Source organism: Penicillium atrosanguineum, assembly GCF_028827265.1.
Source record: "Penicillium atrosanguineum strain IBT 20685 chromosome Unknown utg000008l_segment0_segment0, whole genome shotgun sequence".
Taxonomy (NCBI): domain Eukaryota; kingdom Fungi; phylum Ascomycota; class Eurotiomycetes; order Eurotiales; family Aspergillaceae; genus Penicillium; species Penicillium atrosanguineum.
Window position 1 is genome coordinate 3420356 of NW_026623140.1, and position 18273 is coordinate 3438628.

The 18273-nt window shown below is 47.4% G+C and overlaps 7 protein-coding genes across 7 annotated transcripts; 2 read left to right on the top strand and 5 right to left on the bottom strand.

The window, feature by feature from the left end:
• Positions 1-117: 117 nt before the first annotated feature.
• On the bottom strand, positions 118-2495 carry N7443_010815 (putative C2H2 transcription factor; the record flags this gene model as incomplete). Its single annotated transcript, XM_056890871.1, has 5 exons — positions 118-509; positions 568-863; positions 912-1018; positions 1069-1322; positions 1373-2495. 5 exons carry the CDS (start codon positions 2493-2495, stop codon positions 118-120), a joined length of 2172 nt encoding a protein of 723 aa, XP_056737362.1.
• A 383-nt stretch (positions 2496-2878) lies between these two features.
• Positions 2879-4397, bottom strand: N7443_010816 (Zn(II)2Cys6 transcription factor; the record flags this gene model as incomplete). The annotated part of the gene is made up of 3 exons (XM_056890872.1): positions 2879-3359; positions 3421-3817; positions 3872-4397. 3 exons carry the CDS (start codon positions 4395-4397, stop codon positions 2879-2881), a joined length of 1404 nt encoding a protein of 467 aa, XP_056737363.1.
• Positions 4398-4738: 341 nt separating this feature from the next.
• Positions 4739-6641, bottom strand: N7443_010817 (putative choline transport protein; the record flags this gene model as incomplete). Its single annotated transcript, XM_056890873.1, has 6 exons — positions 4739-4844; positions 4900-5412; positions 5475-5817; positions 5865-6087; positions 6136-6542; positions 6611-6641. The coding sequence occupies 6 exons, from the start codon at positions 6639-6641 to the stop codon at positions 4739-4741; spliced, it is 1623 nt and encodes a 540-aa protein (XP_056737364.1).
• Positions 6642-7256: 615 nt separating this feature from the next.
• On the bottom strand, positions 7257-8845 carry N7443_010818 (flavin monoamine oxidase family protein; the record flags this gene model as incomplete). The annotated part of the gene is made up of 3 exons (XM_056890874.1): positions 7257-8309; positions 8365-8612; positions 8668-8845. 3 exons carry the CDS (start codon positions 8843-8845, stop codon positions 7257-7259), a joined length of 1479 nt encoding a protein of 492 aa, XP_056737365.1.
• Positions 8846-9654: 809 nt separating this feature from the next.
• On the top strand, positions 9655-12279 carry N7443_010819 (Zn(II)2Cys6 transcription factor; the record flags this gene model as incomplete). Its single annotated transcript, XM_056890875.1, has 8 exons — positions 9655-9725; positions 9773-9944; positions 10000-10076; positions 10147-10254; positions 10323-10651; positions 10710-11629; positions 11682-11992; positions 12189-12279. The coding sequence occupies 8 exons, from the start codon at positions 9655-9657 to the stop codon at positions 12277-12279; spliced, it is 2079 nt and encodes a 692-aa protein (XP_056737366.1).
• A 1614-nt stretch (positions 12280-13893) lies between these two features.
• N7443_010820 (acyl-CoA dehydrogenase family protein) lies at positions 13894-15433 on the top strand (the record flags this gene model as incomplete). Its single annotated transcript, XM_056890876.1, has 5 exons — positions 13894-14064; positions 14135-14444; positions 14509-14736; positions 14793-14882; positions 14955-15433. 5 exons carry the CDS (start codon positions 13894-13896, stop codon positions 15431-15433), a joined length of 1278 nt encoding a protein of 425 aa, XP_056737367.1.
• Positions 15434-15669: 236 nt separating this feature from the next.
• Positions 15670-18125, bottom strand: N7443_010821 (acetyl/propionyl/methylcrotonyl-CoA carboxylase subunit alpha; the record flags this gene model as incomplete). Its single annotated transcript, XM_056890877.1, has 2 exons — positions 15670-17863; positions 17917-18125. The coding sequence occupies 2 exons, from the start codon at positions 18123-18125 to the stop codon at positions 15670-15672; spliced, it is 2403 nt and encodes an 800-aa protein (XP_056737368.1).
• Between the last annotated feature and the right edge of the window lie 148 nt (positions 18126-18273).

Here is an 18273-nt window from a genome sequence, read left to right on the forward strand (position 1 = left end):
TTGTTTGTATTCGTTTTGAAACAGTACACGGCGTACTTCTTCCACCTTTCCATTCTATTACGGTAAATGAAGTAATGCACAAGTAATTGACATGGATGGAATTCGCCAAGCCGAATTTCATATTTGAAACGTCTGGAAGCCCATAATAAGGTCATTCACCTGTCGCATACTAGTCTGGTCATATTTGTTCAGGATAGGATCTAACGGACCCTCCCCAAGAGCTGCCAAATCGGTACCCTGCAAGCTGCCTAATGCAACGAGGCGGTCTGCCATGAGGTTGGCCAGAAGCCAATATTCATGACAGAATCGAGGGAAACCAACTCTTTTCCACATGGTCTCGGGATCGAGGTGCTGGTCATTGACTGTAATGTGTGGAGAGACGCTGAAAAAAGCAGTTGAAGAAAAGAGTTGCCAAGCACTTCGCCAGTTCCTTAGTGTGTTGTGAATTGGAGTTAGGTTTTGCCAGGTGCTCACTGAGCTGCGATACTGGAAGATTTGTGAATGAATCGCTAGATAAGATGTTTAATAAGCCTTTGCTTCTCAAAAGTTCGAGTCAAATATGCATACCTGACGTCAAAGCAAAAAGATTCAGATGTCCCAAGTCCGCGAGCGCTTGAGACATTGTCGGTGGTAAGCTATTCTGTGATAGAGTCTCGAATGCACCACGAAGCGAAAAACTCCAGTAAAGGCTCCCAGCCGGAAGATGAAGCTGAATCTGATCATGGCACTGAGCGGCTGTTGGTGCTTGGAAGCATGCCTCCGGAGAAGCCATGTGCATCTTCATCTCTTTTATTACTAGGCGAGGTGGCAGATTGTTGAATATGACAAAAGCGGTATCAAGTAGAAAGATCCAGGTGAATACTCTGCTCACAGTTAATACCAGTAGCCCCGAGTCCATCAATGATGCATACCGAATGAGCTCTTCGCGAGCAGCGTATTCTTTCCATTCAAATTCATGTCTTGCTAGGTCGGCGTAGTCTAAGTGTGTCGCTGTCGCAATCCCGATGTCTCGTGCAGTCTGTAAGTGTAAGCATAATGATCAATCAGTCGTTACTAGAACTTGCTCACCGATACTAGCGTGGCAAAGCGATACCGGCGAATGCGACCTTTGCTAGAGTCTGTTCCTTCCCAAGTTTGTAAAAGACAGACTACGAACGCCGCCTGAAGAATTTGAATCTTCCTGCGATGGGCCGCAAGGCTACCCGACGAGCGATTTGAGAGATCACTATTGAAGTCATCGTCAATGAAAACAATCTCTTCTACGCAATTCAGCCACATTCGCGCATCCTCGTTATCTGGCATGTCTGGCGACATGAAAGCCCCTATTTTGCTTTAGCAATAAATCAAGTAAATCTTTGAAAGGGAGGCCTACCCATCAGGGCCATGGCAGCTAAAAGAGCAGGCTTCGCGGATATTGGGTCAAAGGTAGGTCGGTGAACAAAGTTGACGTTCGGGTGCCAAATAGCCCAATACAACCCCAGGAGTCTGCGCAGATTTCTTGGTGAGAAGAATTGCAGACATGAATTCTTCAGTGCTGCTGACCAGTCAAGCGTCACTGCGCTGTTTCGCGGTTTAATCGTTACAACTTCCTCAATGAGCAAGAGAATTTCATGAGTCTTCAGTGACAGTGGGTCGCCCAGCCAGTTTAATGGAAGGCAACTATCAGTGCTGAAATCGCTAATATTTTCCACTAAGGGAGGTACCATGTCTAACGGCAATCCAGATGATATCAAATGTTCCGGGATATTCGTGTGCAGAGCCTCGAGCTCCAATGCAGAGGCAACCTGTTCTCTCTGGTCTTGAGTCCCGCATTCAAAACTTGCCACTAAGCCTGTGTTGCTTGTGAATCTATCAAGAAAATACAGTGAATGGTGACCGTGGGTCGTCGATAGGTCCTCGCAAAGGATCCGATCGGATGGAGGACCAAAGAGTTCAAGCCAGCTCGGTGCAGTCTGCCCGAGCCCACTCGGACTCAATATATCTTCCAGTGAATTGGTTGCAAAAGCCTGCAAATCCTCTGAGGTAATACCAAAAGGTAAGGTCATACCAGCCGACGTGGCACCTTCATTTTGATTCGTGCCCCTGGCAGGTTGTATCGGGTCAAGTGGTCCATTTCGACCCGGGGTTTCGATATTTTCAGAGCTTAGAAGATAATGACAAGCAATGCCCTTCCGGGTACAACTTTGGCAAGGGTCTTGCGAGCTGCATGCTTTCTTCTGACGAGCACATCGATCACAGGCGCGCCGGCGAGCCCCAGATCGCGAGTTTCCACCAGTGCAAGTTCGATGATGACGTTTAAGAACATCGGCTCTCTGGAAAGCCCCGTTGCAAGAACTGCATCGATGAGGTCGCTCTGCCGTGTGCGAACTAGTGTGGCGGGAGAGATGTTCGCGCCGTTTGTAGCGCCGCGAGCAGATCGGACATTGGTATTTTGGTAGCGCCAACTGCTCTTCTTGAGTCTCCTGTGTATCTGGAAGTGAGAATTCCACAGACATGGCGGCAAGGGGCCTCGTGGTATCGCGATATTTTGAGAAAATATCCCGAGGTGCCGGGCTTTGCAAATCGAGATCCCGGGGTTGGCAAAATGCGGGGAACCCACAAATAGAGTTGCCCGGTTCGTGATATCCGGATCCTGATTCGGTAGTTGGTAAAAAGCACTCTATTGGACCGAAGACATTTAATTTCGACTTATTACACATCATGAGCAAACGAATACATAGTCGTTTCTACCGATACTGGGCGTTTGGAACCATACCGCCTACCAGAGGCATTGAAACTTCGTAGACTGGACAAGGATGCGTTGAAATATCGTCAATGCCATGAAGGATGAGGCAAAAAGGGAGTTGAAGTACCCATTCAGCTATCACTGTTGATAATGTCACATAATCAATGTAGGGGCCAGTCGTGAAAGACTCTTCGTCCATCGCGACGAGCCTTGTTGGGACCAGATCGCAGGAAGTGCCTGCACGGCTGCAGAGATGTTCTGGAACTTTGTCTTGGCAAAGATACGGTTCATCCTATCAACAAAAAACATTCGATGCTCCGGATCTGTACTGTCTGCCGCCGCAATGAAGCAGACCCACACAAGAGCATGAGAACCCATCTGATCGGGTTCGATCTGAGAAACTAACTGCTTCAGACTCTCCAAGAGCTGCCATTGGTCTTGAGTAGACGTCACTCGACCGAGATAGATCTGGGAAGCTTTGATGAAAGCCATTCTCGAGAGATGGAGCACCTGATGATGTTCAGAATCTGAAGGGAGATCGTAATACGTCCAGTCGAGGTAATTCTCGAGTGGAAAGCTCAATACATTCACCCCTTGGTGTTCACCGAGTAGGGGTTGACCGAGAAATTCAAACCTGGGATCGCAGTCAGACATGTTCAATAAGCGTTCACAGAGGAATACCATATGATACCTACATGTGGGTTTGCTGACTGAGAAAACTGCACGCAGAAGAGGGCGCAATTCGATCAGCATTTTGAAACAAGCACATCAAGGTCTGCAGAAGGTGGCCATATTCCGAGCTGCCCGTGATAGTCTCCCCAACGAGCAGAACAATCAGAGTTGCCCACGTAGATGTGTTGAACACGCGATCAGGAGACGTTGAGTCTCGGCACAATCGAGATATCAATGCAGCCCGGCCATGATCGGCAATTGCTTGATAGGAAGGGCTATGCAAGGCCAAATGCTGTGCCGCTACTACACCGACAGCGCGTTGCACGAGTTCATCTTCGCATGCTAGGGGCAGTAGAACATCGCGATACCCATTGGAAACATGATCCAGAAAAACCATAACAGGAGCGACTTGCTCTGCGACTACCGTTCGTTAGCAGCCAGATCTTGATTGGCTAAAAGAAAAAAAGACCTTACAGTGCGACATCAACATGCGGGTCTGAGAATTCAAAGGGGCAAGCCACGGGTGGATTGTCCCAGCCGCAGGAACAGATGCCTTTTCAGAAGGGCGATTGATTTGTTCATCGATATCATCGGTGTCATTTTGATCCAAGGTTTCAGCACATGCAGGTATCGCGTCCCCGTTGCTCGGAGTAGGGATATTGATTGCTTGACGCGTGTTTGAACCAGCCGCATTTGCTGCTGCTACACGTTTAGCATTTTTCCTTGGGGTATTCACCGGCTGGTCATTTTTCCACCTGATTTTACATGGCACCGACGCTGCAGCTTGTGTATGGGCTTCAAGCGCCGGCCCGGGCGACGGGTCCGCCACTGGAATAGTGCATCCTTTTAATCGACCCCGCTGGGCGACACCATTGGAAAACCGAATCCTGCCAGGACCAGAGCATTCAATTCCCTTCTTCTGACATTTCCTGCACGTCGGCTCTGTATTGTCACAGATGATACGACGCTTGGAACATTGAAAGCAACCTGCAGATGACATGGAGGAATATGGTTAGGACATTTCCCGGGGAGGGGGGGGGCCTGGGAGATAGATACTCACCCTTGCTTTTGCCGCCCGGGGGGGACATCTAAGATATCGAGGGAAGATCCAATATGATGGCTCAGATGATCCTGCGGAAGGAAACACGGGAGAACAGAGGTGGGAACCTCGTTGAGGAGCAGATCTCAGTTGGGCGGGGGCGCTTACCGAAGAAGATCGGATTGGTGGACGGAACGCTGTTATATTTTAGGGTCTAAAGCCTAATTGCCCCCAAACAAAAGAGGACCCATTTTTGAAATTGAACAAGGTTTTAAATACAGGCTATTGATAGCTATATCTATTCATCGTTTGCCCAAAAACGTGGTCCATTGTATTTTCTCCGAGCATAAATTCCCCAGTTTATTCCAGCAAAGATGGCCATCACCGCTAGTACAGCCGAGGTGTAGTCTGGATTCATCCGGTCAGCAATTGATCCATGGATAGATGTCATTAACCATGTAACTTACTCATATTGCTGCTAGTTACTGGGAGAACGGTCGGGAAGTCATAGAAAATCACAACAAGAATCGCGAATCCGATTGTGATGGCATTCACACTCCACCCAGCCACCGACGGCAGTCGAAAAGTTCGATCTCGAGGCAACCACATCTCAGAGCGCTTGCGATACATGAGAAGCGCGGCTGGAATCGCATATGAAATGTGCTGGAGCACGAGACCACTTCCAATAAACGCATTAAAGGCAGATGAAGAACCCAAGTAAATACATCCGATGATGAACATGATGACAAAGTTGAAGATGAGGCCCCATACAGGTACTTCAAACTTTGGGTGTATTTCGCTGAGCCATTTGCTGCCGATAATAGCACGGTCTCTGGCCAGCGACCATGTTAGGCGAGACGCGGTTTGTTGGGCACCGATGAGGGCGAATACGGCGGCGCAGCAAAGCACAACGACAAATACCGTTGCGGCTACGTCTGACCGCGTAGCCTGGTACCACATCTCGAAAATAGGCACCCTGAGTTATAGTTAGAGTGGCGCTTACATCATATATGTCAAGAAAAGGGAATGAAGACGTACTCGGTAGCGGATGTCACCACAGTACTCAAGTCATTAGTGCAGTATAGCATGGCAATAATGAAAGTGAATGAAGATACGAATCCAATAAGCAATGTGCTGATCAATGCCCGAGGTACCACCGTGCTTGCGTTTTCACATTCTTCAGCCAAATGTAATGCGCCGTCGATGCCGGCGTACATGTAGTTTGGCGTTACTAGACCGGTCAAGAAGGCAATACCCCCAGAGCTCCAACCACTATCGTTAATGAATGTTCCCCAGACACTGACGGAGGGTTGGTAGTTTGAAGATGATCGAGCGACGCATGTAATAGTGATGACGAAGAAGCTGGTCAGGGTCGCAAAGACTGCAATTATCAGAATATACTACTTTGATTTGGAGGTGGGTACTCACAAGCAACATCATGAATCCATAGTGATCGTTTCAGCAAGGTTATGTTGTATAATAACACAAGTCCATTGATGGCTTGATAGATCAGGAAATAATGCCATGCCTGTGGGGTGTAAGTTGGATTGTAGAACAGGGCGATGCCAACGATGAGTTGTGCGGGGATGATGGCAATGCCAGTGCAAATGGCTATCCACGAGAACACGTTTGTCATGCCACAGCAATAACTCTGCATCTGGTCAGCAAAAGAAAACATTTCCTGCCTGGAATGACTCACTAAAGCGCGGTTCACGGACTTGGGAGCCAAGATAGAAGTCCAGTGGTATTGCCCGCCTGCAGTAGGATAAACACTAGCCAGCTCAGCCAGAGTAAGAGCACAGGCACCAACTAAGATGAGCGTAAGAATGGGCCCATAAACCAATGTAACAGGGCCACCTTGGGCAATTGCGAGAGACATTGTGCCTGCTATTCCAGCCCAGCTGTCGCATATAACCCAACTCGCGGATATAGTCTCCAGCTTTGTCATTTGTCTTGCCCCCTCCCCTTGAATCAGGAGATCTTTGAACTGTATTTGCTCGATAAGACCTTCTCCACGAGTAAACTCTACGAAATCATGAGCGAATCTCATTGTAGGGATGTAGGTTGGAGGAGAATGCAACTCACGCCTTTCGACATCATGGGGTGCTGCAATCAAAAACAGTCGTTAGCGATAAGAGTGGAGAGTGTTGAGGCCAAAAGATGATAACACATACTGTTCTTGCCTTTCAACTCTTCTTCATTCATATTGTATGATTTACCCACTTGCCAATAGAAGTATGTAAGAAACTGATGAGCGAAGGCTACAGAGACAGCACAATCAAGTGCTTAAGAATAATCGACTCTTCATATCTTGATCGCGGCACAACCTATAAGCACAAAGGTAATGTTCCTCACAGTTCGGAATATGGCGATAAGAGGCGCTGTGCGGGGAAATATTGGTACCAGTAACTATTGCCTAAAAGGGAAAGAAATGAGAGAAACGGCTTATCGGTGGCAAAGCTCCACGAGTTGAAGTACGAAGCACCTTGGCAATTCCTGTGTTCCGACGATGACTTCCAGAGTTATTAACGGAAAATTCGCGTGTTTTCATCACTAAAAGTTTATTTTCACGAGATATGAGTCTATCATTTCTATTACGTGACCATTTTCACCATCTACTGGTCCAAATCTTTTAAGTGATAGTGTTCAAGTCACGGAAGCTTCACAGCATACGATCCTGCAAGCTGCTGAGTATATTCAGTACTTGTTATGATCATCGAAGAATAGGAGCGAGAAATTAACTCAAATTCTTGTGTGTACCTTTTTATTCACCAAATCAAAATAGGAACGGAATAATATAAGGATATAATCTATGAAGACCTACAGAGATGAACGCAGCGCAGGAGCAGGTTGCAGCTCCTCTTTCACCGTCATAGCCGCCCGTGTGCCCTCCTCGATGGCACCATCAATGAAGCTGCGCCAGCCAACAGCCCAATCAGAGTTTGCAAAGACAATGTTTCCCTGTCGAGCCCGCATAGCATCCAACGACGTGGATAGAAGCTGAGGAGGAGAAAAAAACCAGGCGCCCTTGGCAAACTCATCTTTGCTCCAGTTGTGGAAAACCAATCGCTTAATATCCATGTTCCCTGGAGCCATGCTCTCTACGGCCTGCTTGGTTTGGTTGATATCTTCCTCGGGATGAATGTGGTTGTTAAAACCGCCGAAACAAACGATATGTGTATTTCCTGCGGGAGTGGTTCCGTCACCAATGGCATACATGAGCTTGTTGAAGGGATAGGAGATTCCAGTCCATGAGCGCATGTCCTTGCTGGAAATCTCAGCGTGCACCTTCACGCATTGGTTGACATGCCCGATGTTTGTGGCTGCCGCACGCTGGGTACCCAAAGGCGGATCGAAGGAAACGGAGTTGAGAACATTGAGAGGAATAGTAGAGACCAGACGAGCACCGCTGTACTGGCGGCCGCCACGAGTGGTAAGAGTAACTTTATCTCCTTGATCGCTGATTGAGCTGATAGGGCTGTTGAATGCATACGAAAGTCTTCCAGTGGCGAGTGCCTCTTTGAAGAATTTGATTGCGAAAGTCGATTGGCCTCCCTTAAACTTGTACGAGATCAAGGCATCCATACAACCACGATAGGAGTAGCCGCATAGAGCCCACCAATGAAGGAGCTCAAAGAAGCTGGTTGTTGCCAATGTTCCACAGCTGCAAAGAAGGATGAAACTCTCAAGAGATGCACGTTCGTTCGGGTTAAGGGACAAAGCAATGATGTTTATCCGGTCTTGTGCGGACATTTCATCATAAAGGCGAGCCTCAGGGACGTGGAATGCATCATGGGCGAAAGGAATGACTTTCCTGCCCATATCACCATCGACATTGACAAACTTCTCGAGGCCAGAGGCAAGCAGCGTGTCCTAACATAGAGAGTCAGCCATCGTTCTAGGTACAACTAGTACTTACAAGACGAACCTCTTCTTCGTGGCTCATGGTTGAAGCGCCCTGAGTTGTGCGCAACTGGAAGTGGTTCACTCCATGAGAGAAATCAAAAGATTCCTCCAGCTCGGTTCGCATGTTATATCGCGAAATTTCGCGCCAAACATGAGGCTGACCCCAGTGCACCCAAGTTCCACCCATCTCAAACGGATAGTCATCAATGTTAGAGGACCAAGAGCGTCCACCGATTCGATCACGAGCTTCAATCAGAAGAACGCGAAGACCTTTCTTATTTAGCAATACCCTCTAGAATCAAATCGAGATGCAGCCATTACTCACCGGCAACAGTCAAGTCACGAGTGGCCGTGAGACCAGAATATCCCCCTCCGATAACGATAACGTCATACAGCGCTGAAGAAGACAAAATATTTGTAGGAGGCAAAATGACGCCAATTGAAGGAACACCTTGTGCAAGCCCAGTTTCAGGCGTCCATTGGAAACCGTCGCGGGAAGTCATTTTGATGATAGGCTAGCCGGCGACTTGAAGATGAAATCACAAACGAAGAATAAAAAGCGGATGGGAGCTTGTGAGAGCTTGCCTCTATTTAAAAAGGTCAGAATTTCTTGGAAGATATGATTTCTTGTTAATTACAACGTCTATCACAGCATGATTTCGGAATCAATTGAAAAACACGATAAGAAACGGAATAGAAGAAATACCGAAAAGAGCTAAAAATCAGAGATTCTTACATCAATAAGAGTATAGCGGGGCAAAATATTCCTAGCTGGTTCCGAGGATAGTTGCAAGCCCAGTTGTATGCAGGCGTTTCGGTCACGGGATGACGGGAGGCGATATGCAGAATTACCCGATTAGGATAGTAAAGCGAGAAAGTACTGGAAATCGCCTGAATCCCAATTTGATGGGCCCAAATGAAAGCTTACATTCTTCAATTACTTGACACATCTTTCACTGGAGTATTGGCCATCATCATGCCCAATCTAGCGATGTTTTACTCCCGCGATGTGCCGTATATGCTCTACAGCAAACGCGACACGACCATTCGGCAAAACAAGAGAACAAACTACCAAACATCCACTTTGAACAATTTCAAGACGACCTAATCTTCGACTTTGAGGGTTTAGTCTGCCCCAAACACATCTTTCAAAGACCCTTCGCGAGAGGGAAGATCCAGGGAAAAGCCGTTGCGGGGAAGCTGCCTCGGGTTTACCGCTTCCCCGCAGCCACAGCTCCGGATTTCAATCACGTTCGGAACTTTGTCAATCGTCCACATGAGCTCGTTCTGATATTATGAAGTTTATTCCGTGATGGAAATGACCCTCGACCCCCTTCATGCTGGGAGTATCAAGCGCATCCGACAGGCATGTGCCAACTGCAGGTACGGCTAATGACAACCGCGATCTGCGCTTTCCACTAATGCTGTAGCACCCCGAATCGCAGGCGCAAAAAAACCAAATGTTCTGGCGAACGGCCTATATGCTTTCACTGCCGTCGAAATCGTCTCGCGTGTATCTACGAGCCGTATGCTGCGACCATAGGCGATCCGAATCCGATGCCGCCTATGGCACCGACTGGAGATAACCCGGATCTGAACAATGTCCGTCGCGTCAGAGAATAGCGAAACACGGATTTTAAAACTGACCTAGAAACAGACAGACCTTATGCAGCGGATTAGTACAATAGAGTCTCGTCTAGCTGAACTCAGTGGACGCGGACCGCTGCAGAGCAGGTTCGTTCTTACATGCGATGAACTTTGGACAAATTTGCTAATCCTGTGTCAACGTCGACGTTGAATCTAGCAGCTACTTCCAAAATCCTACCTTGCCCATGAATCAAAATTTGCCCTCGCCAGGAGATAGCGACTTTCCCCTGTTTCCGTCATTGTCACTTCCTCCTATCGGCTATTCGTATGTCACGCTCTCAGTTCACCATGATATCTCTTCACCCAATTCTAATATATTATTATCAATTATAGATCCTTTCCTCCAGTACCTGTTTTAAGCTCTGTCATCGACACATACTTCGAACATGTTCACAACCAACCTTATTCATACTTTCAAGAAGCATCGTTTCGGCAGAAATTCCAAAGCAATACGCTGCCTCGATGTTTGATCCTGGCCGTACTGTCTTCCGCAGTTCGTTTCTCAAAAAATGACTACTTCACTGGAAAAACGCAAGATGCGTCAGAGAAGTTTGCAAGAGAGTCTTGGTTGTCGGTGCTCACAGAGCATCTGACAGTTGAGGATAATCTAAATGTGTTTGTCGTACAAACTGTCAATTTGCTGGCGGTAGTCGACTATACGGGTAAGCTTTCCCATTTTTAGCCTGAAATCAGCATACTAAGAAAAGCCCTCCTATCTAGCCGGTCGTGTGAGTTCAGGATGGCTGAAAATTGGACTTGCCGCCCGAATATCCCAGGACCTCCACTTGATGGTAGAACCCGACGATTGGATACCAATTGTGGAACAGGAAGAGCGACGACGAGCGTTTTGGTCAGCATATCTCATCGACAAGTTGATCTCTTGCGGCAGGTCACGACCGCTTGTCATTTTGGACGAGGATTGCAACGTTCAATTACCGTGCGACGAACAAACTTTCAAAAATGGAGACCGGAGGAAAACAAATACAATTGGCCAGCTTCTTAATTGGAATTTTGAGGTTACTGAAAGCCCAAGTCCGTTTGCGCTGGTCATGTTAATGGCATCGATCTTCGGCCGATGTACAAGATACGTGCATCAAAATCGCAGAGCAGATGAGATCCCACCCTGGGACCCGAAATCCGAATTTTCTGCCATAAACTCCTCCTTGCTGTTGCTTGAGTCCTATTCAAAGGCCGGAAATCGAAGGATATCTGAAATTCTGTATAACGAGAGCCAAGCAAACACGACTATTGAAAGACAAGAAGTCGGACACCTTGTATTTGCTCATACAATGTTTCACCTTTGTCACTGCCTTCTGAACCACCCGTTCTTGGTGCGATTGAGACTGAAATCATTTGGCTCTAAAGCACCGACTAGCTTCTCTGCACGCTCTTTGCAAGTCGGTTGTGATCATGCGAGACAACTCATGGATGTCCTGCGAGATGCTTCCGAGAATGGATGTCGAATTGAGTCTTCGTTCTATGCTTATTGCATTGCCATTGCCGGGGGTATTAACTCTCTTGCGTCACATTTTGAGCATCAGAATGCAGAACACCGACAGTCCGATATTTTGTACTACTTTAATGAGAGCCTGGATGCCCTCAAGCGACTAGCAAAGCTCTGGGTTCATGCGGCGAACATGGTGAGTTCATGCATATAAACAGGAGTTTCCCTTCTGACATCTGTTCGCCAAGGCTGTCCGACTCCAAGAGTTCCATGACATGTCTCATCAGTTCGCCACTCTCCTAGATCCGACATGTTTGATGGAAGATTTTGATCCTGCCTCTCAAGAGATCCTTTGGTCGATGATAGACTATGGTATTCTAGGTGCAGATCCACGAAAGAAGCCACTCACACCCAAAACTGGGATCTCCAATCTTCCTTCTCCAACACCGTGGGCTATCGGCTTAGATATGCTCGGGAATGCGCCTTCGCGATTTGAAGGTGGCAACACCGCGGACCTTTTCAATGGAATGACTCCAACTTTGCGACTTAATGAAGTCGAGTATCTTTTAAATTGTAGTCCCCCGGCGAATGGGATGAACTGAGCCCGGAAGGAAGTATGCGTGGCTCCCATCTGTCTATCAATATCCTCGGTCCGCTCGGTCCAATTTTGATCCTAACCACTTTCTCCAAGAAGAACCTAAAATATAAAAAGACACGATGAACTACTACCTTCGTAGCTAACATCGTCGCTTTAGTGAGCCGTTGTATGCCATGGGCGGAACCAAGATTTCACCTACTACTGCAGCTATTTTGGCCCACGTTCTTGTATACCCTCTTGATATGTAAAACTCCCTCGTATATTCCTTTGACTGATAGCCACTTCCGCGTGAAGACACGATTACAAGTATAAATTCAAAAACGAGAATCGAAAGACGATGACGACAAAATTGACGAAGACTCTATCGAGCATGCCAATTGTCATAACATATTACAAGTGGTTTCACAAATTGTCCGACAAGATGAAATTGGCGGCCTCTGAAGTGGACTAGAGAGTTTCATCTTCAGAACAGCTTCCATGAACTTTGCATACTTCTACTGCTCGGCAGCCGCACGAAGCTTAAATCAATCAATTCTTCCTTCGCATGGACTTCCAGATACGTATAGCATCGTGACGGAATTAGGGTTTGGGGCTGTTGGCGGGGCCATGACCTAATTGTGCACCAATCCAATCGCCGTCATTTCTACACAACAGCTGACTCGCAAAATGGAGAAGATCAATGTGGGTGACAATGAAGGGCATTAAGCAAAGTGAGGATGGGTGGACTGGCCTTTAGAGAGGCTTTAAAGTCAATCTCATTCTTGTTGCGAATCCGATGATCACTTATGGTGTCTACCAATAGCTGCGAGGCAGGATGATGTCACTCAAAATAGAGCTCGGCTCTGTAGATGCCTCCAGTAAGTTCTCGTTCTTGTTGGAGCTCAGGACAATCACTGACTCGTCTGTGTTGATCTGCAGTTCTCAGTGCCCTTTCAAAAGACATGGCGACCATCGCCACCCATCCACTCATAGTTGCTAAGACAATGCTTCAATCAAAACCTCCCGACTGTCGAAAGGAAAGCTTTTCAAGGGATTCACCGAGGCTCTGATCTACGTAATGAGGAATGAAGTGGCTTTTCGATTGTACAAAGGGCTTAGCCCACAAATTAGCGAGGGCTTTTGGTTCAAGACCGAGTGATGATGCTGAAAGAGAGCTGTGGTTGAATTGCGTTCCCTGCCTGGCTACCAAACATCAATGATACTGATAGGACTGAAAATCTTCTTTTTATGGCAATTTCCTTGCACAGGGGACAGCTGCAGCGTTTATCAGTGAAAAGGGCATTGGGGGCTTGAAACAATTTATACTGCTCTGTATGTACGACTTCAGTCAATATCATATTTTTTCTAGAATTTATCTCTTCCTGCAACATTTCGAAATTATGTCGCACGGATAACAGAGCTCTGCAGCTTCCGATCACGGAGTATTGTGGCACGCGGCTTCTGAGCACTATGAAGGCATAGAATTTTCCAGTACAAACCAATGTAGTGAAACACTTTGAAATATTAGTTTAAGATGCCCAACTGGCAGAATCAATACAAGACAAGACTGCGTAGAGGCATCCAATCGTCGAGCCGTATTCTTCTTTGAAATATTAGTTTAAGATGCCCAACTGGCAGAATCAATACAAGACAAGACTGCGTAGAGGCATCCAATCGTCGAGCCGTATTCTTCGGTCCTGGCGGTCCGACCCGCTACCGGCCCCAGCTCCGGACCGGCGACTGCGGCAACCGGTCCCAACTAGCGCATAGAGCCCGGGACTCGGAAACAATATACTGACTAAAAAAGACAGAAACACTGAAGGAGTATTGTGAGCATTGACCTAAATCTCCAAGCTTCGAAGCAGCGAACTTCAACAGCGATTATGTCTTTTTCTAACTTGCCGTTCGCCGACCCTTTGTGGCTGAACCGGCAACACAGTCCGTACTACAAAGAATCGCATCGCAAGCTGCAAAAAGAAATTCGCGAGTATGTGGATGAGTATATCGCACCATTTTGTGGAGAATGGGAGAAAGAAGGACTCATTCCGCCCGAGGTAAGTAGCTATGCACTTTATAAGCAGTTATTCTCGATCATTCAATGTTACTAAAGTAATAATTTTACAGGTTCAAAGGCGCCACGCAGAGCTAGGATATACAGCCGTCGCGTCATTCCCACTGGCAGCAAATTATTTGGACGGTCAACGACTTCCTGGCGATATTAACCCCCATGAGTGGGATGGTTTCCACGATATCATAGTGATTGACGAGCTGGCTCGCTGCGGATACCTTGGTGTTGTTTGGGCACTTGGATGCGGAAACTCGATCGGCGGACCGCCTGTTATCAACTTTGGGAATGAAGAACAGAAGAGACGCTTCCTTCCGGATATGCTGAAGGGGAACATTCGATTCTGCCTGGGTGTGACTGAGCCTGATGGTGAGACTTGCCATTCCGCTTCAATGTTCGCGCAACTGATTGACTGATAAATCATGATCCAAAGCCGGATCTGATGTTGCTGGAATTACCACTATTGCCGAGCGGAGAGGCAATATCTATATTGTCAATGGGGCAAAGAAATGGATCACGAACGGCATCTTTGCAGACTTTTGCACTGCGGCTGTGAGGACAGGGGGAGAGGGCACTGAGGGTATCTCAGCACTGGTTATTCCGATGAAAGCCCCCGGAGTAACATGTAGGAAGATCGAGAACTCAGGTGTGCATGCTAGTGGTATGTCAAAATGTTTTGAAGAATTATCATAGTCGAGATGGCTAATTGATCAATAGGATCAACCTACATTGAGTTCGATCAGGTTGAAGTCCCCGTTGCCAATCTGCTGGGAGAAGAAAACAAAGGGTTTCCTGTCATTATGAATAGTGAGTCTCTTGAACACCCTTCATCTTCTGAAAGAAAGCCTGGGAGAATTAGAAAGTATTGACACAAATCAGACTTCAACCATGAGCGCCTCTGGTTGGCCTGCACATCCCTCCGCATGGCACGCGTCTGCGTAGAGGACGCTTACCAGCACGCCATTACCCGTGAGACATTCGGCAAAAAGCTCATCGAGAACCAAGTTATTCGCTCAAAGTTCAGTGAGATGGCACGCGGTCTCGACTCAACTTACGCGTGGATGGAACAGCTTGTGTACATCTCCGAAACAGCCAAGAAGAATGGAACAGATGCTGGAATGGGAGGCCTGTTCGCGAATTTGAAGGTGTTGGCGGGCCAGACTCTGGAGAGGGTCAACCGAGAGGCGCAACAGGTCATGGGTGGACTTGGGTACTCTAAAAATGGTCGTGGCTCCAGAATTGAGCAGGTCAGTCGAGACGTTAGGGTGATGGTTGTTGGGGGTGGAAGTGAGGAGATCTTATCGGAATTGGCTGTCAATCAGGAGGTCAAGACGATGAAGAAGCAGAGTAAACTCTAGAGACTAGATGTAAAATCAATGTCATTGTTGTGGGTTTTATTTTCGAGGCGTATGATATACTTTTCCATGGTCAGATTGAGTTGATTACTGACCGATCTAGGCACATTTCTAACAATACCTGAGGAGCCACGTCTCGTTCTCAGGTGTTGATAGTTAGCCTACCACCTCCCTCTTTCAACTTCATAGTGGATCAAGTATTGGGTTCGATATAATCATATTGCTATGCAGATATTTCTCTAAACAACAGAGCAAAGAATTTTCCCTTCCTCCACTGCATCCCCTTGCTTCCAATTTGTCTCAAACTTCCCCGACGCGGAAACAGCAATACTAACCTCCATCTTCATGCTTTCAATAACCATTACCGAATCCCCAGAGTGAACCTCGTCCCCATTGTTCTTCAAAATTGACAAAACCTTGCACGGCATTGGTGCCTCAATACTCTTTTGCTCAGACCCGCCCTTGGACTTCGCCACGGAGCGGATACTTTCCGCAAATGACAGCAATGTATCGCGCTTGAACTCAACATACGTGCCGAGGGTAGGTAGATGGCAAAAGACTCGTTGGCCTCGATCAATATCTCCGACCAGAGTGTGCGGCCTGGCTGAAGGGAGAGTCACATGTGCTAGAATCTTGGTTCCATCGATAGAGAGCTGAATGGTCGATGTGAGCCATGATTCAACGATAGCAGGATTTCCTTCTACCGGGTGCCATGACTCGATGCTGACTCTAAATAGCTTGGAAGATATGGCTATTCCACTGCGTAGTGCTTGGCTTATGTTGTTATATTGGGCGGATACCTGTGTGGCTGCTGCGGCTACCTTGTTTTGAGCTTGCTCGACCTTTTCGACAGGGACGAGGTATGCCTCTCCCGGGTTGTTTGAAGTCTGTATAGCTTGAGGTTTCCATAAACACATGGTAATTGCATGATTTATATCTTCTTGCCTTTTACCAGGCCAGTCCAGGGCCGTGACAATATCACAGTGAACACTGACAGAGTCGAAACGTTGATTGCGGAACTGCTTGCGGACACTTTCAAATGGCTTTTTCTGCATGCCGACTGGTATAAAGCGAGGAAGATTCCGAACAACCAGTCCCGGAAGAACAGAAAGCATCTTCTCCACCTCTGGTAGGTTCCGAATCCAGGATGGTTGCAACAAGTCGTCAATATGGGTAGGGATGAAAGATGTTGTGTATGCCGGATCATGGAATGCCCTGTTCAATAAACAAGCCTGCAGGAAGAGCTGATTTGTTTTGACGCCAACACAAGCAGTATGAGCAAGCACCTTGGCCATCTTTTCCACGGCAAGCCGTCTAGTTGGCGCCCAGACGACAATCTTGGCGATCATGGAATCGAAGTAGATTGAGACAGTGGATCTAGTTTCGATCGCCGTTTCGTAGCGGACATCTCGACCTGGCCCGAGAACACCCGTCGCTGGAAGCCATAGGTGAATTTTGCCATGTTCTGGGAAGAAATTCTTTTGTGGATCTTCGGCGCATAATCGACATTCGATCGCGTGTCCTTGTTGAGTCACATTTTGAACGGCAGGTAGACTTTGCAGTTTTCCACCGGCAGCGGCAAATATTTGGAGGGCAACAAGGTCCACTCCAGTGACCTCCTCTGTGATGGGATGCTCGACTTGCAATCTAGCGTTGACTTCAAGGAAATAGAAGTGACCGGTTTGAATATCGACGACAAACTCGACAGTGCCGGCATTCTCATATCCGATCAACTTGGCTATGCGTACGGCGGTGTTGCTCATATTTTCTCGCGTTTCATCTGAGAGGAAAGGGCAAGGAGTTTCCTCGATGACCTTTTGGTGTCGTCGCTGAACTGAGCAGTCGCGATCAAAAAATGAGATCACTTCGCCGTGCGAGTCACCCAAAATCTGAATCTCAACGTGTTTGCTGCTTTCGATGTATTTTTCCAAGATACAGTCACTTGAGCCGAATGATCGCTGGGCCTCTGACTTTGCTCGCTCAAGCTCCTGTTTGAGCTCCCCTGCTTCTCGCACAATCCGCATGCCCTTCCCACCACCTCCTGCGGATGCCTTAAGCATCACTGGGAAGCCAATCTCATGTGCAGCCTTTCTTAAGGCTTCATCATCTTGGCTAGATCCTGAGAATCCGGGAATGAGAGGGACATCGGGTGCGTATTTGCGCAAATACTCTTTTGATAATCGCTTGTCACCTAGAGTTGACATGGCACTGGCGCTGGGCCCGATGAAGATAAGTCCTGCTTCCCGGACCCGATTCGCGAAGTCTGCATTCTCGCTCAGATATCCGTATCCTGGATGAATAGCTTGAGCGCTAACGGAGACTGCGGTCCGAACGAGCAAATCGATGTCAAGGAAAGGATTTCTTTCACATTTATCAATGCTGCCAATATTGATGGCTTCATCGGCATCTCCAACATGGCGTGAAGAAGAGTCCCTTGTATAATTTCAGCTAATGTCCATTCTTATGATGGTTTCTTGGGAACCTACTCGTCAACATAAAGCGCAACAGACAGAATGTTCAATGCTCGACATGTCTGGATAACGCGGCACGCAATCTCACCGCGATTGGCAACCATGACCTTCCGAATTATCGGTAGACCATCACTGCCTAGCGGAGGCTCCGCGACGAATAGTGGCTCGCGACGAGGTGAAACATTGTTTCTGCCTTCATGCTTAGGAATTATTTGCCTAGTCATCTTGGTGCAAATTTTGGCGGCCAAGAATCAGGCGGTACTATACCTGAATTTGTATGATGAAATCTCAAATCACATAGCCAGGGTAGCTATTAATTCTATGTTTCACATTTGTCGGCCAAATCTTGGAGAGCTTCCCTCTCCGAAGTGG